This window comes from Melopsittacus undulatus, chromosome 1 (assembly GCF_012275295.1).
Source record: "Melopsittacus undulatus isolate bMelUnd1 chromosome 1, bMelUnd1.mat.Z, whole genome shotgun sequence".
In the NCBI taxonomy this organism is placed as follows: domain Eukaryota; kingdom Metazoa; phylum Chordata; class Aves; order Psittaciformes; family Psittaculidae; genus Melopsittacus; species Melopsittacus undulatus.
This window is the reverse complement of record NC_047527.1, coordinates 22,286,024-22,301,687: the sequence shown is the minus strand read 5'-3', so window position 1 is coordinate 22,301,687 and position 15,664 is coordinate 22,286,024. Positions and strand designations below refer to the sequence as shown.

Below are 15,664 nucleotides of genomic sequence, written 5' to 3'. Positions count from 1 at the left end.
GGTTTAATTTTTATGACTTTTTTTCTTTTTGAAGCATACTCAAGTTTTTAAAGGAATTTTTAAAAGAAAACTAATCAAAGGTTGCAGTTTAATATGGGCTGTCCTCCATTTCTTACAAGTTTAGAAAACTAAAACGTTTTTTAGATTAAACTGGCAGCAGTGTATGTGAGTACTTCTTGTGTTGCTATTTGGTCACCAAATAGGTTATCACACTTTAAAAACTGTCTTAATTCACTTAGGTCAAGAATTCTTCATAATATTTTCTTGGCAGTTTACATTAAAAAGTTTAAGCATTTAATTTCATTGCATTTCTCACCAGCTTTGACTGATACAGTTGTATTGCCAAGTTTAAAACTAATAATAGACACACTATTATTACATCCATAGTGAGTTACATGGTGAGAGAAAATCTCTTTTAGAATTTAAGTAATCTTTTTCTTTGCTACAAGTAAGCATGTTAGTTATATATCCCGTCTGTAACTGAGATTTGTCGTTTGCATTAGAATCTCGTCCTTTGTCACTTCCTGTGAAAACCATGCTGAACTCATCTGAAAGCTGCAGAAGTCCTGAAGAAAGAATGAAGGAATTTATTGGAATAGTGTGGAATGCAGTTAAGTGCCTTACACTTCAGGTAAGATGAAAAGGAAGTGAAAAAAACCCATGTCTTTCTAAACTTTATGATTCTTTTTATGCATCCTAGCACTTTTTATTAGAGGGTTTTTAAAGGAGCCCCCAAGTTTTATTGTCTTATTTCAGTAGTTTCAAAGTCTTGGAGAATGAAAAATAAAATACAGATTTTTTGTAAATTAAGCAAAGAATGCTTTGGTTTTAGCATATTAATTTTTGAAATAGATTTTATATCTAAGAGGGAAGATCCTTAAAAATTAAATGAAGAAAAAATGCTTATAATACTTTTCTGTATTATGAACATACCTATGCACCTTTTTATCCATAGTTAGATTTGCAGAATACCTTCCTTCTGAAAAACAGTTGACGAAAGTATGTATGATAAACACTTTCTTGGTATGTATGATGTTATACAGTAATGTCTCAGCTGCTTACTTGTCTACCTTTTCATGAAGGACAAGTAGATGACCACTTGAATTAAATCTTTTTGTCCTAGATTCTTCTAGATTGTGATCACTGATGAGTAAAAGCAGAGCCGTATATGCAGTATATATACATATTATACACAAGAAGGGCCATGTTTGAAGTCCAGTGTTAGGAATGCAGGAACAAAAACTGGCAGGCTTTGAAATGCTAGAATTAAGATTCTTTTCTTCCAAGTATGAATGAAGTGCCTGTTTAGAAATTACCCTAAATTCAATTATTATAATTTGTGCCTCTTGAGCAGTATATTCTTTGTGATTGGTGTTTTATGGGACAACAGTATATAATAGCAAAACTGGTTTTGTCTTAAAATAAAATTTAAAAAATACAAAGACCCCTTATATCGGACAGAAAGTAATCGTTGAATCATCTGTTCCTTCTCCGTACCAAGACATATATTTTCTTATATATGGTGTTGTCCCAGAACTTGTGTCTGTTTTATGCCTCTTTCATGCAAGAAGCAGCTTGGGTTCAAAATATTAGGAATTCTGAAAGTTTTAAGTTTTGCCTGAACAAGAACTTCAGATTTGTGACTTGATTGCAAAACACTGAAGTTGAGAAGATGCTTTCTATTAACTGTTCAGTTTTCAGCGAGTTCTTTCACCATTATTTAATGAGTATTTTGTTTGTTTTTCTTTCTTAATGTTGTCAGCACTGGAATTTGAAATGGCTAGATAAGCGGAGTCCAGAGAGATAACTTTTAAGCTGTTTGAAGGAAGCAGTTAATTTTTGTTACGTGTCTGGGTGGTACCTATCGCAGTGAGCCTCCCTGTCTAAATGAGGCGTACAATTTGAGTCATAATAAAAATAATAATATCCTAATGAGGGTGTTGAAGAGCTGGTCCTTTATAAATGGGAGAAATTGAATCAGGGCTGAGATGTTCTGCCTGTACATTTTTCAACGTACGCTTTTTTATGTGAGCAACCAGCAAACTGAATTTATTTCACAGAATGTTCAAGATGCCAACTAAAATGAAGATGGTCAGTTACCAAATACAAACAAGCAAACAAAAAAAGGTTGCACCCAAATTAATGTCTTTTTTGTGGAGATGAAAGCTTCTGACAGTGATAGGCACGTGTTTTCTCACAGTAATTTGTAAATGTATTTCTTTTCTTACATAGCATAAACTCATGGGTTAGAGTTAAAACAGTTAGTGTGGGCAGGGGATTTTTTGTATTAGATGTTCTTTCCGGTGTGTTGGAGGTTCTAGATTTATTTGCTTTTTACAGCTATTTTTGGTAACATACTTCGTATTTTCATCAATATGAATATGAAATTATATTTTTAATTTCTATGTTGAAATTAAAATGACCCTATGAATTCATACAACAGCTTACACACTTCTGATATGTTTCATCCTTAAGCTTTGATCATACTTGGTAAAATACTTGCCAGGGTCTTGCCAGAAGGATATTATATGTTACCAGTGAAAAGTTTCAACAGCCTCCAAGGAAACACTAGAGATAATGTCCAAGAACAAGCTGCCAAACAAATGCACAGTGCTCCTTCTTGGTGAAATATGAAGGATTTATAGATATGCTTGCTGTTCTTTTTATTATTCCTAGTAGTCCCTGTGGCTATTTTATCTAAATACATTTTTTCAAGACATAAATGCACATATATAGCTTTTTACCTTGAACACCAGCCTAAATGGGAAAGCTGAAATTTGTGCAAGGCAATGTATAGGGGATAAGATAATGAGAATTATGAATCTCTTTTTCAGTTCAAGAACAGTATATTTAATTTATTAAACCTAATACTCATTTTATTAAACACATAAATAGATTTTTATGTTAAGTTCATCCTGATTTTCTGTGCTTTAATATAATTTCTCATGAAAAAGGCAAATTTCTAGAATGTCTTGTCTGGTTATATGCTGAGCACTAAGACTCAGTTTTTTTCTAAAGCTAGTTTCATGTTCCTGGATCTTTTATTAACATGATTGTAGAACAGAAAGGTCTGTAGTTGTCGTCAGATAAAACAGAACTTCATAACTTAAAATCATCAAAGGATTATTCTTTTAGTGGAAGTTTGAGTAAGTAAATGTGTTTGGAACGAAAGTAACTGGAAAGTTTATTTTGGACCCAAAGCTGGTACTTGCTTAGCCTTAGCCCTGTCTTGCTCATGATAGAATATTGCATGAAAATTTTGTGCATTAGAGTTGTGGTAAGCTATTAGTATTTAAGTGAAAAGACTTTCATACTTAACTATAAAAAGTTGTTTTTATTATTTAGTTGTTGTAGGATTTTATATGCAGCCTTGAAGTCTTTTTGGCAGTTTCACCCTGTAGGAGGGTAGTAGTGCTCACTTTTCACGTGTTCTTCATCCTAATAGTTGCTAAAATTGTGAAGCAGTATAAACACAATTATTTTTAATTGGTTGTTAATGCTGAATTCCACTGAGAACAATGAAAGATCTGTATTAAAAGCAAATGAATTAATAAGTAATGTTGCAATGAACGCCAACTAAGTAAGAGTGTAATTATTACATATAAAACTTAGCCAGATATTCCACATGCCTTTAAATATCCCAGAAATTATTTGAAAAAATGAGTCTGTTTCCTGAAATTATTGAAAATAATATTTTCTTTAAAGCATAACTTGTACAAAATTTTAGCCAGTGAAGCACTGATTGAAAGAACAGAAATGAAAGGATGGAGTTGACTAGAGTTCCTGGTCTTTGAACAGTACTCTTTATTCATGGGTCAGGAAGAGATTCTGTGACTTGTAGCTTAGCAGTTACAACTATCAGAAGTTATTCAGCAGTTAAGAAAGAGGATGATTTCTTAAGTTGTTTACTTACCACAAACTGACAAAAAAAATAGATTTTCTGTTACTAAATATAAACTTTAAAAAAATATTTTAAAATCAAGCTTTCTTAGAAAAGAATAGGAATACTGTGTAGAGCTAAGATATAGTGATATAAGTGGTCAAAGAAAATGCAACTGATCCTCATTTATACTTATTTGTATGGACAGGTAGTCTGCTCTCTCAGTTTTCTCACTCGTGCTCTGCTTCCCATTTGTGTAATTTGTGCTTTTTGTCTAATTTCAAAACACGGATTTCCGTCTTGCCTTTTTAAATTCTGTCAGCGTGTGTCTGGCTCAAATGCAGATGGTCTAACTTGGTAGAGCTAATTTGGGTGTCAGAGGCTGAGGTACGATCTTACACTAATGACCACACCAGAACAGAACCCTTATATGAGATGTGTAGTGGTGTTTCTTTGCAGTTTCTGAAGCCATTGGAGGATTACATTCTTTACCTGAAACTCCCAGAAAAACATACTAACCTGTCTGTTGAGAGCATGTCCCTCTTTGTTGTACTTGCACGGGATAACTGTGGCATGTCACTTGTTTTGTTTCACTCCTTCCTGCTCACCATCCTCAGTTAGGAAGACCTGCAGTATATAATCATTGTTCTCTATATTGAGCTACATTCTCTTTTTATAGAATATGAATTAAAAATACTCTATTTATTCCAGTAACTTAATTCTTCCATTTCTGTACAAAAGTCTTAAAGTCATTGCACTTTTTTAGGTTCATATATTAGTAAAAGCTGAGAGCAAATGCCTTATGCAACATCTTAAAAATAGAAGGGAAGATACTGCTTACTTCATTGCTTTATCATTAGTGTACGTTACTTAGCATGTATAGGCCTTGACATAACAGAAATGAAAATAGGGAGTGATTCTGTTTCAAGAATTTGTAATAATTCCTTCTCTTTAACACATGAATGTGTTCAGTACTGGCAAAAGGACATGTTGCTACCAAAACTGAAATAAGATCCTTGAAACAGAAAGGATGTTGCCATGGAAAAATGAAGTAACACTCAGTGCAGCTGCGAAGCATTAATGAATAGGATATTTTTTTAAAAGATCATTTGTGTTTGGTGTGGCTTGGAGGGTCCCAACCAGATGGTTTCCATGAATAGGATCTGACCCCCAGCTTGAGGACTTCTTACTGGCAGATTACTTCATTTTCTTTCCCTTGGATTGTCAGATCCTTACATTAATGCAAGATTTACTACTGCAGATTTATATTCAGTTACATAAATCAGTCACATTTTACATTAAATTCACAATTTTAGACACACCATTTAACAGTTATTTAAAAAGTGTAAAAAGATTTATATGATAGCTTTAATATATGCTATTGATGTAGTTTAATTTTAAGAATTTGGATTACATATATTTTAAAGCACTTTTTGATTGGTGAAGCAATCTGTAGTGCTCATTCTCACTTTTGTTCAACATATAGTTCTGTCATTTTAGGTGCACTCTTCCACTTCTTCACTGGAACTTATTATTAGACAGATCTCCAGATTCTGTCAGATAAATGTACACAAATACCACGGAAGTTGATAGTTGTGTGTCAGCAGAATCTGCCTCTAAGAAATTCAGCAGGTGCAATTCAGTTTTGCACTTCTTGGGCCCTTGTGCATTCAAGTTGGCTATTTCTTATGTAATTATAATAATTGCATGACTTGCACTAAGATGTGGAATTTTCCATGTTCGTTGTATTGGTCATAGAAATCCTGCAATAATATGTTGCAAATTTCTGTTATTTGTATAAAAATTTAAATGAAGCACAAGTAAGCAAACCATATCTGTTAGCAAATCTATAATATTACATATGGAGGGCCTGATGTACTCATGTAAACCCCACCAAAACTCATGGCTCAACTGCCATTAAGTTGTTTGAAAATGAATTGCAAAGTAGCTGCCTATGTAAACAGTAATTTCCATCAGGCATTTGAAGGAGTGAAACTGTTGTGATTCCGCTTCAATATTCTTGATATGGCAAAGTAAAATACAAAGAAAATGATCTAATGAACTTTTCTTCAGTACAAAGCTGTAAAAACCCTACTGAGTATTGAGAACTCTTCTCAAGAGTACTCAATAAAACATCTCCTACAGATCCTGCTGCTGGTAATGTGATGAAGTACAGTATCTCTCCAAGGTGGTGGAATTTTTTGATTATTGTTACCACATGGTTTGTGGCAGCATTTAATGTTAATCCTCATGGGTACATATATATGGAGAATGGATGATTTGTTATAAACTGTTTATTCAGCAAATGCACAGATAAAACAAAAGTTACACTGATCATAAGTTCCCTTGTCATTTATTTATCATTATCCCACAATGGCTTGACCTGCAACCTATTACTAATAGACCAGAAAACGATCTAATGTGTCACTGTAAAAATCTTTGCAAATTAACACAATGACTAATTTACCATTTAAAAAAAATAAATCCAAATTTATTACATCTGTAACAATACACCGTTGCTTTTCATCCAGTATAAATAAAGTACACTCTGCAACCTTGCATCAATAAACTACTTATCAAAGATGTAATTAACTTCATTTTACAACTCAAACAGTTCTAAAACTAGAAACAAACACAGACTTCATGTAACAATGTATTTATTTGTGCAAAATTATACTTATATTTTTCTGCAGTGAATTCTTGTCAGTTTGTCTAAGCAAAAGGTCACAAAAATGTTGAAATAAAGATGAATATCTGTGTTCTCTTCACTAGACTTGCAAAACCCTTATGGTGCTGGGGAATTCCAGCTCTACTGCAAATCATTGTTGTGGTCTTGGGGGACTATTAGCCTTCAGGGGAGGGTATGGAGGACAAACCTTGGTTATCAGCTTTAAGCTGTGATGTCTTCAATGATGTCAAATCAAGACACTGTTGCGTAAGTTTACAGCAAACAAATGTTCTTTTGTCACAGCTACAAATAACATCTTGTGTTCAACATTTCATACACTAGGTTTTTCCAAACAATATGAAGACATGAACTGAATCATAGCTTGTACTTGCTTAATAAACCATTCAAGTGTGCAGGCTGTTAGGGCTATTTGATATGCAGGTGCAGAATATTACATGTAAGAGCCAAGTAAAACTAACAGAGACTGCAGTTTACACTGACTCCGAGTTAACAAGTCATGATGAGTTCAATTCTTGGTTTGGGTTCGCTTGGCCTTGCTAGAAGCTCACAGGGAGATGGCAGAATAGTCAGAAATATTTCAGGGTAACAGCACTGCTTGAAAATAAAGAACAAAATAAGTGCAATTTCACATTGCACTTTTTCATTTGCACTGTTTCTTTTTTGCAATGAAAACAGGAGCTAAGCTATATAGACTTTGTGAACTTAATTTATTTCTCTCTTTCATAGAATCATAGAATGGTTTGGGTTGGAAAGGACCTTAAGATCATGTAGTTCCAACCCCCCCTGCCATGGGCAGGGATGCCTCACAGTAGACCATCCCCTCCCCCAGACGCTGTCCAACCTGGCCTTGAACACTGCCAGGGATGGAGTGTTTGCCACTTCTTTGGGCAAGCTGTTCCACTGCCTCACCACCCTCACAGTAAAGACCTTCTTCCTTATATCTAATTTGAACTTCCCCTCTTTAAGTGTAAACCTGTTATTCCTTGTCCTATCACTACAGTCCCTAATGAAGAGTCCCTCTCCAGCATCCTTGTAGGCCCCCTCCAGATACTGGAAGGCTGCTATGAGGTCTCCATGTAGCCTTCTCTTCTCCGGAGTGAACAGTCCCATTTTTTTCAGTCTTCATATGGGAGGTGCTCACACACCCTTATCATCTTTGTGTATGTATGTACTCATCCATTTGTTTTAAAGTCAGTTTTTCACTGCAGTTTATATTTTTCCTAATCTACTTGATGGTCAGACTTTTTGTACATGCTCATTACTGTTGACAATGTAAAGATGGAATTTTCCTGGAAATAAGTCTTAAAAGAAGTCTTTATAGAAAGTAAGAGCCTATAAAATGTTGTGTAGTTCTAGAGGCTTAGCTGTTGGTAACAAAAGCTAACAAACTACAAAAAGAGAAGGCCTTTGTCAGCTTTAATGTGAGAACATTTTCTGGGATTCTGTGATTCTGTGACTCAATTATGCTTCTTGTAAAAAGCTGTTGAAATCTAGATAGAGGTATGTTCTGTTTATATGATAACACCTTTCTGATCAAATTTACAGATCAAAATCACACTTCTTCCCTACCCTGCCATAATCATGCTTTGCAAGAATATATTTTTTCCATCATTTTATACCATCTTTCCTCTTAATTCGACTAAAATCCAAGACTGTTTTCAGTGAACTGTGATAGATGAGTAACTTGAAGCTTTGTACCAAGATGAATACTCCACACTGGGAGGAAAAAAGTGGTGATCTGTTTCTGAGAAATTGTTCTTGGTTTTGTTTTTTCAGCTTGAAGTACAATCTTGTTGTGTGTTCCTTCCGAATGATAGTCTGCCTTCCCCAAGTACAATTGTATCGGGTGACATTCCTGGGACTGTGCGAAGCTGGTACCATGGGCAGACCAGTATGCCTGGCACACTTGTCGTCTGTTTGCCCCAGATAAAGATTATGAGTGCTGGACACAAACACATGGAACCATTGCAGGAAATCCCGTTTGTTGTACTGAGACCAATCGTGGAAGAAGGTAGTGTGATAAATTCAAGTACACTTACTCTTTAATTTTCAGTTGTTACTGTTATGAAAATTATCATCACTTTATTTTGAAAACTTCTGGTGCTATGCTGCTTTTTTAATATTATGTTTTGTATTATTGATGGCTAGAAATACTAATGACAGTGTTTGATTCCCAGAGATAAGAGTGAAACTCATCATCAAAGAGCTAATTTTGTCATGTTTTATGTTTGTTGAAGCCAAAAGAATTCAGAAGTACAATCTTTACCTGCATTGACTTTTGTAATTCAAGTTTCTGTGTACCTACAATTGGTTTGACGTGACAGAAGGAGGCAGTGAGTTGTGAATTCCAAGGCAGAATTGAGGCAGGTTAGGAAAACTTTATGGTTTATGGTTTATGTTAATGCCATAATACATGAAATCATGCTTCATAATTAAGTTAAAAATTTCATGGAAACGTCAGTTTTTGTGTTTTAACCCCAGTGGGCTGCTCAGCTCCATAGAATAGCCACTCACTTGCTCCCCCCTTAGAGGAATGGGGAAGAATCAGAAGGGTAAAAGTGAGAAAACTGGTGGGTTCAGATAAAGACAATTTAATAGGTAAAGCAAAAGCTGCACGTGCAAGCAGAGCAAAATAAGGAATTAATTCACTACTTCCCATCAGCAGGCAGGTGTTAAACCATTTGTGGGAAAGCAGGGATCTATCTCACGTAAGAGTTACTTGAGAAAGCAAATGCTGTAACTCTGACTGTATTTCCCCTTCCTCCTTTCCCCAGCTTTTTTTGCTAAGCATGGAATCACATAGTATGGAACATCCCTTAGGTCAGCTGGGGTCAGCTGTCCCACCTCTGTCCCCTCCCAGGTTCTTGTGCACCTCCAGCCTACTTGCAGGTGGGGCAGCATGAAAAGCAGAAAAGACCTTAACACTGTGCGAGCACTGTTCAGTAATGACTAAAACATCCCCATGTTATTAACAGTTCTCATCACAAATCCAAAACATAGCACCATACCATCCACTATGAAGAAAATTAAGACTATCTCAGCCAAAACCAGTACATTGGTGTACAGTTAATGCATTTTTGTATTCTTGAACTATTATTATTTGGAAAGAATTGTTGTGGTTTTGTCATATTAGAGATGCTGCCAACTGAAAGGAAAAAAAAAAGAGAAAGGTATGTTTTTCCTAATGATTTTCAGTAGGAATGATCTAATTTCCTAATCAAAGTGACAGATAAAAGATAAATAAATTTAACCAAACTATTTTGTTTGCTTTAACCGATAATGTAATTTAAACCATTTATGAAAGTAAGAAGGCAGTTGAATTTTGTTAAACCCAGATTTGAAGAAAAGATCCCAGTGAGAGAAAAGAATCCCCCTGGTTGGGATAAAGCCTATGGTAAGGAATTTATTTGCGTGTGGCTTTGTGTTCTGGGAATAATGCCAAACAGAAGTTCTCACAATCTTGATATTTTTGATTCTCTTATGGAGCTGTTGCCTTCTCCCATGCCAAAATTCCCTCTTCAACAGAGTGTTTTGGTTTTTTCCAAAGCTTTTAAGTCACCTCCTTTGTTTGTTCCCATGTAGAGGTAAATAATTTTAATGGACTTTTATTAGGAGAGTCTCTCAGTTTGCATTCTATCTTTGAACAAGTCTTCAGGGATGTACCATCATTCTTAAGACATGTTACCATCTCTCTGAAATGGTATTTATTCAACCTTGCTTTTCCTGGAAACTCTTTTTGGAATCAGTCTTTCTTTTATGAAGAAGACATAAGTAAAAGGCTTGTTTACAAGGATGCATAGTTACTCAAGAAATCTGTGTGATCTCTCATTTTTCGTATTGCATGAATAACTAAAAGCACAGAAAGAGAGAGCATAGATATACTGTCACGTGGGGATATTGGAGCCTACTCACAGGGACTTACTGATCTCAAGATGTCAAGATACTGTAAAAACAGCGTATAAAATATCCCACAATCATGTCTTTCTATTTGCTTTCAGAGCCCTGATACATTTCTTTTCTGAGGTAATTGTAGTTTGTAGTTATACTTAAAAGAACATTTTTAGTACAGTACTTTGATTCAGAAACTTAACAGCTCAGTTGTACTAAGTAACATATGAACAGAAATGGGTTTATCTATGTAAGGCATGAAATATGCTGTTGAAATTCTGTTGAATAGCAAATACACTAAATAAGTTCATAAAGGTATTAAATTACACTATTATCTTTATAATTCAAATAAATCAGATTATAGATCCATGAAGCAATAGTCACTGAGAACATTAAAATAGAATTGCAGAATTGTAGAGCATCCCAGGTTGGAAGGGACCTTGAATGATCATCTGGTCCAAACTTTCATGTCAAGGAAAGCCTAGATGAGATTGATTATAACCAGCACCCTGTCCAGTCACTTCTTGAAACCCTCCACATCCCTGCAGAGGTTGTTCCAGTGAATGATTGTTCTTACTGTAAAAAACTTAATTCTTGTATTAAGATGAAACCTTCTCTAGTGCAGCTTGTACCTGTTGCCCCTTTTCTACCTCATTTTCTTCTTGTGGAAAGGGGGACCTCTGTCCTGTTTCTAGCTGCTCTTTGATTAAACTAGTTACTAAGAAGATATTGAATACGTAGAAATTCAGTCTAAGCAGAACTGAAATGTTTAGAGAACCGTTTAAGGTGAGTTGTCACTTTTTTGTGCACACACTGTCCCACTTCAAACGCTTGACAATCATCTCTATATTCTCAAAGTTCCAACCTATAGTGATAGTAACTTTACAGTTTGACAAAATCTGTTTTTATGATCAGGACTTCCGGACTTCTGAGTTGTCTTCCAAAAGGTAAAAATGTTATAATAGGAAAATAAATCAAAGACATGATACTGGTAACTTTTATAAATTCACCTTTGTGAAGATCTGTGGTTGCATTAGATACAGTAAGATACAGATACTTAGGTAAGACACAGTAGCACACATTTAGAAACCAGTGTTCAGAATACCTTAAAGTTGTTGTTGACATTGATAACTATCATATTCACATTCTCATATGGATAACAGTAAACTGACAATCATGTAAATCGCTGTACTCAAAACATCTAAATCTGAGAGGTGGCTTTTGTTTGTGAAATATGACAAGTTATATAGCCTCACAGATTTTTGTAGCATATGTTTAAACTCGGTAAGTTCTGAATTGAAGGGAAATAGAAAATTAAGGCTTCTAATACTAGTGTGTGAAGAAATTACAATGAAATGTATTGGATATAAACTACTCCAATATAATAAAAGCATATAGATTTCAACCTGCAAAAAATGGCTGTTGAATGTTTAAAGTAGAGCAGCAGCATACTGGCATTCTTAGAGGTTATTGTCTTGTATTGTATTTTTTTTAAAAAAGGCAACTTTTAATATAACAGCTGAAACGTAATTTCTGTAAATTGTAAGATGAATATTTGACCTTCAAATAGTGTGCTATTTCATATAATTGTAAATTGGTTTGGATTGGAAGGGACCTTAAAGGTCATCTAGTTCCAACTTCTCTGCCATGGACAGGTACAGCTTCCACTAGACTACGTTGTTCAAAGCCCCATCCAATCTGGCCTTGAACATTGCTAGGGATGGGGAAACCTGTACCAGTGTCTCACCACCCTCATAGTAAAACTTCTTCCTAATGTTTAATCTAAACCTAACTTCTTTCAGTTTATTTGAGTTTATATTCATTGTCACTATCTGTAAAACTTGGTAATTATGGCATTTAACTTATTTGTTATGGTTAATGACCTTATAAAATCAGTTGTCACATTTTAATGACATTCATCAGTATCTGAATAGCAATGAAGTTCTGCATGAACAAGTTGTTAATGTCGTGTTCAGCTGTTGGAGGTCCCTAGTAGCTGGATTTAAGTTAGAAAAGCCTGTGGATTTCTGCTTATGTTTGAAGTCTTGAACTATATCTCTTCTGCTGAATGTGAGCTCTGGCCTTGAGCCCTTAGGGCTTTTGACTGGGTGCACCTAGGATTATGCAGCCGTACAACTGCTTCCCTGTTGCATGACTGGAAGTTCAAAAGTGATCTAACATGCAATGATTGCAGTCTTTGTTTTAAAAAACATTGTATATTGGATGATGATGCGGGCATGTTGGAAATCCATGTAAAATGCCACAGTGTGTGTGTGGAAAGGGAAATGAAGACAGAGTTGTCAAGATGCTTTTTGAAGATTTGAGAAGATACCTTTAGGAAGTCTGGGAATAGATCCCAGATTGTATGCATGATAAAGCTTTTGTAATCTCTCTCCTACCATTACTGATTTGAAACAAATGCAATTTCTCTTTTTACACAAATGTCAACATTGTATACACAGCATTGTGTACATCTGCCACTTCTGCAGCCTGGCTTTTAAAGCAGAGAAGAGTCATGTAAAAGAGAGAGCAAATATGTAACTGTTATTAGTAAAGTACATTTATCAGTATTATATATCATGCATTTGAAAAGGCTTATAATGGGCATTACTCTAGCTAAGAAACAAAGTGCATCAAATAACTACCAAAGAAAGTACTTTCACATAGCAAAAATTTGTTATTATGTATCATAGGATCATAGAACGGTTAGGGTTGGGAGGGACCTTAAAGGTCAAAGACTTATTTATATCCTGCAAAAATAACTCAAACACTCTGTAGGAAGGGAGTCTTGTTGAACTGTTGGAAATAGCAGATAAATGATGAATGCCAGTTCTTTGCAAGTTGTCTGATGACTGGGTCAGTCAGCTGCCAAAGATCTGAAAGCGATATTTATGTATTTAAGAAGTTATCAAAGCAGTTGAAATATCTTAATGAGCATTTTTTCTTTTTTTTTTTTAAATCAGTAATGGTGCTTGAAAAATTTAAAAATACTGATCTATGAGAGCGGTAGATCAGGAATTATAGAATCATAGAATAGTTAGGGTTGGAAAGGACCTTAAGATCATCTAGTTCCAATGCCCCTGCTGTGGGCAGGAACACCTCACACTAAACCAAGTCACCCAAGACTCTGTCCAAGCTGGCCTTGAATGGATGGAGCATTTACAAGTTCCCTGGGCAACCCATTCCAGTGCCTCACCACCCTCACAGTAAAGAATTTTTTCCTTATATCCAGTCTAAACATCCTCTGTTTAAGTTTTAACCCGTTACCCCTTGTCCTGTCACTACAGTCCCTAATGAAGAGTCCCTCTCCAGCATCCCTGTAGGCCCCCTTCAGATACTGGAAGGCTGCTAAGAGGTCTCCACGCAGCCTTCTCTTCTCCAGGCTGAACAGCCCCAACTTTCTCAGCCTGTCTTCATATGGGAGGTGCTTCAGTCCCCTGATCATCCTCGTGGCCCTCCTCTGGACTTGTTCCAACAGTTCCACGTCCTTTTTATGTTGAGGACACCAGAACTGCACACAATACTCCAGGTGAGGTCTCACGAGAGCAGAGGGGCAGGATCACCTCCTTTGCCCTGCTTGTCACGCTTCTTTTGATGCAGCCCAGGATGTGGTTGGCTTTCTGGGCTGTAAGCACATACTGCTGGTTGGTTTTGTTTCTTGGTGTTTGTTTTTTTTTTTATTTGTTTGGTTTTTTTTTAAATGAATGAAAGGAAACACAGTTTCAACCACAAAATAAGGATTTATTGGGTGATTGGTTCCAGTATACTTTTAGAATGGTCTCATAGTTTGTATGGAACTGAAGAAGAGGTAATTGATGACATTAGGGGGAATTTTGTAGTTCTAAATTTGCCATATCTTTACTACAGCGATTGTTCAGTGTACTGCAGTTTACACACATTGATAAAATGTGATTGGTGTTTTCCTTTTAAGGTAGGTAATGAATGTAGCACAGTAGAGTTAACATTTGGTATTTTCCTTGGAGATTCTTTCTTTCTAATCCATGAAATAGAAACAATGTAAATTTACTGTGGCGGTCACAGAAAAAAAAAAAACACCAATGAAGTTCATGCGTGGTAATTAAAAACATGTCATTAGAGTTGACTTCATGTTTGAATTTTTTCCATCTATTACAATTAGTATTTTGTATTTCTTGGCTGACTGAACTTGGAAAAAATACAGCTTGCTAGCTACTTTAAAATTTCTAATCTGAACCCTTTCCAAAATATTTTCAAGTTAATTTGGTTGAGCTGAATTTTCAGTATGTAATAGCTTCAAAATAAACTACTGAACTTTTTAGTTCCTTAGAATGAGACACATGGAGTCTTCTGATATATGCTCTTGACCATGTACATTTATTGCAGTGCCACCTGTGGAAGAAGCAATAAAACTCTTACTAAAATAAGACAGTAAAGAGTTTGGATCCAGCTTTATTTTAATCTGAAAACCTTTCTAAAGTTTCTTTTAAGTAATCGCTGTTAACAATTTGTGCCATTTCTTAGTGTTGTGATTTCTCAGCCTACAGTGTTGACTGTAGGCCACCCCAGGCATCAAATAACTCTCAATATACCTTTTAAATATACCCGTTAGAATTCTTTGTTGCTCTGTGAGACTCCAGACACCCATCCCATTGTATTTGTCTGTCATCTTCTGTTCTGATTCTCAAGACTGGCTCCCATGCTTTGGGTATTAGATTAATTTGGACTCTTCTTACCCATGACTCAAGGCCCAAATCTTGAACAATAAAACCTCATGCCAAATAATCTTCTGAATTTTGATTTAGGAAGGAGAACTTCTTCTCTTCCTCCAAGTGACTGCACTTTGTACAAAGATGAAGACTGTTTCAGACCAGGCTGAGATTTGTGGATGCTCACAGCCTACTCTGTTTGGACCTGAGACTGCGTTCCGCCTCTCTGATGTTTGAATTGGGTCAGGAAATTTCTCTTGGTGGATGGAAAATTCACATGCTGGGCAGAGGCTCTCTGTCATTTTAAGTGGAGACCAAAAAGGCCCAACTTCCTCAACAGAAAAACCTGGGATTCTATTGAGTTTATGTGGCAGGGGTTTGGTAGTGGGGAGGACTGCAAGTGGAGAAGATATCCACCTGCAGCCTGTGAAGGTTTTCGTCATATTTTTCCCTATGCAGTTGAGGCGGGGAGTGATCAAGGAGCTTTTGTGGATACCTGCCATCATGTTTCCTTAGTCTGTG

The 15,664-nt window shown here is 35.8% G+C and overlaps 1 protein-coding gene across 1 annotated transcript in view; it reads left to right on the top strand.

Moving 5' to 3' along the window:
• The window catches only part of VPS13B (vacuolar protein sorting 13 homolog B), a 449,503-nt gene that overhangs the window by 215,976 nt on the left and 217,863 nt on the right, over window positions 1–15,664 (top strand). Inside the window, exons 22-23 of the mRNA XM_034068500.1 lie at window positions 504–631; window positions 8,346–8,580. Coding sequence (XP_033924391.1) covers window positions 504–631; window positions 8,346–8,580 — 363 coding nt within the window. The remainder of the gene's footprint in view (window positions 1–503; window positions 632–8,345; window positions 8,581–15,664) is intronic.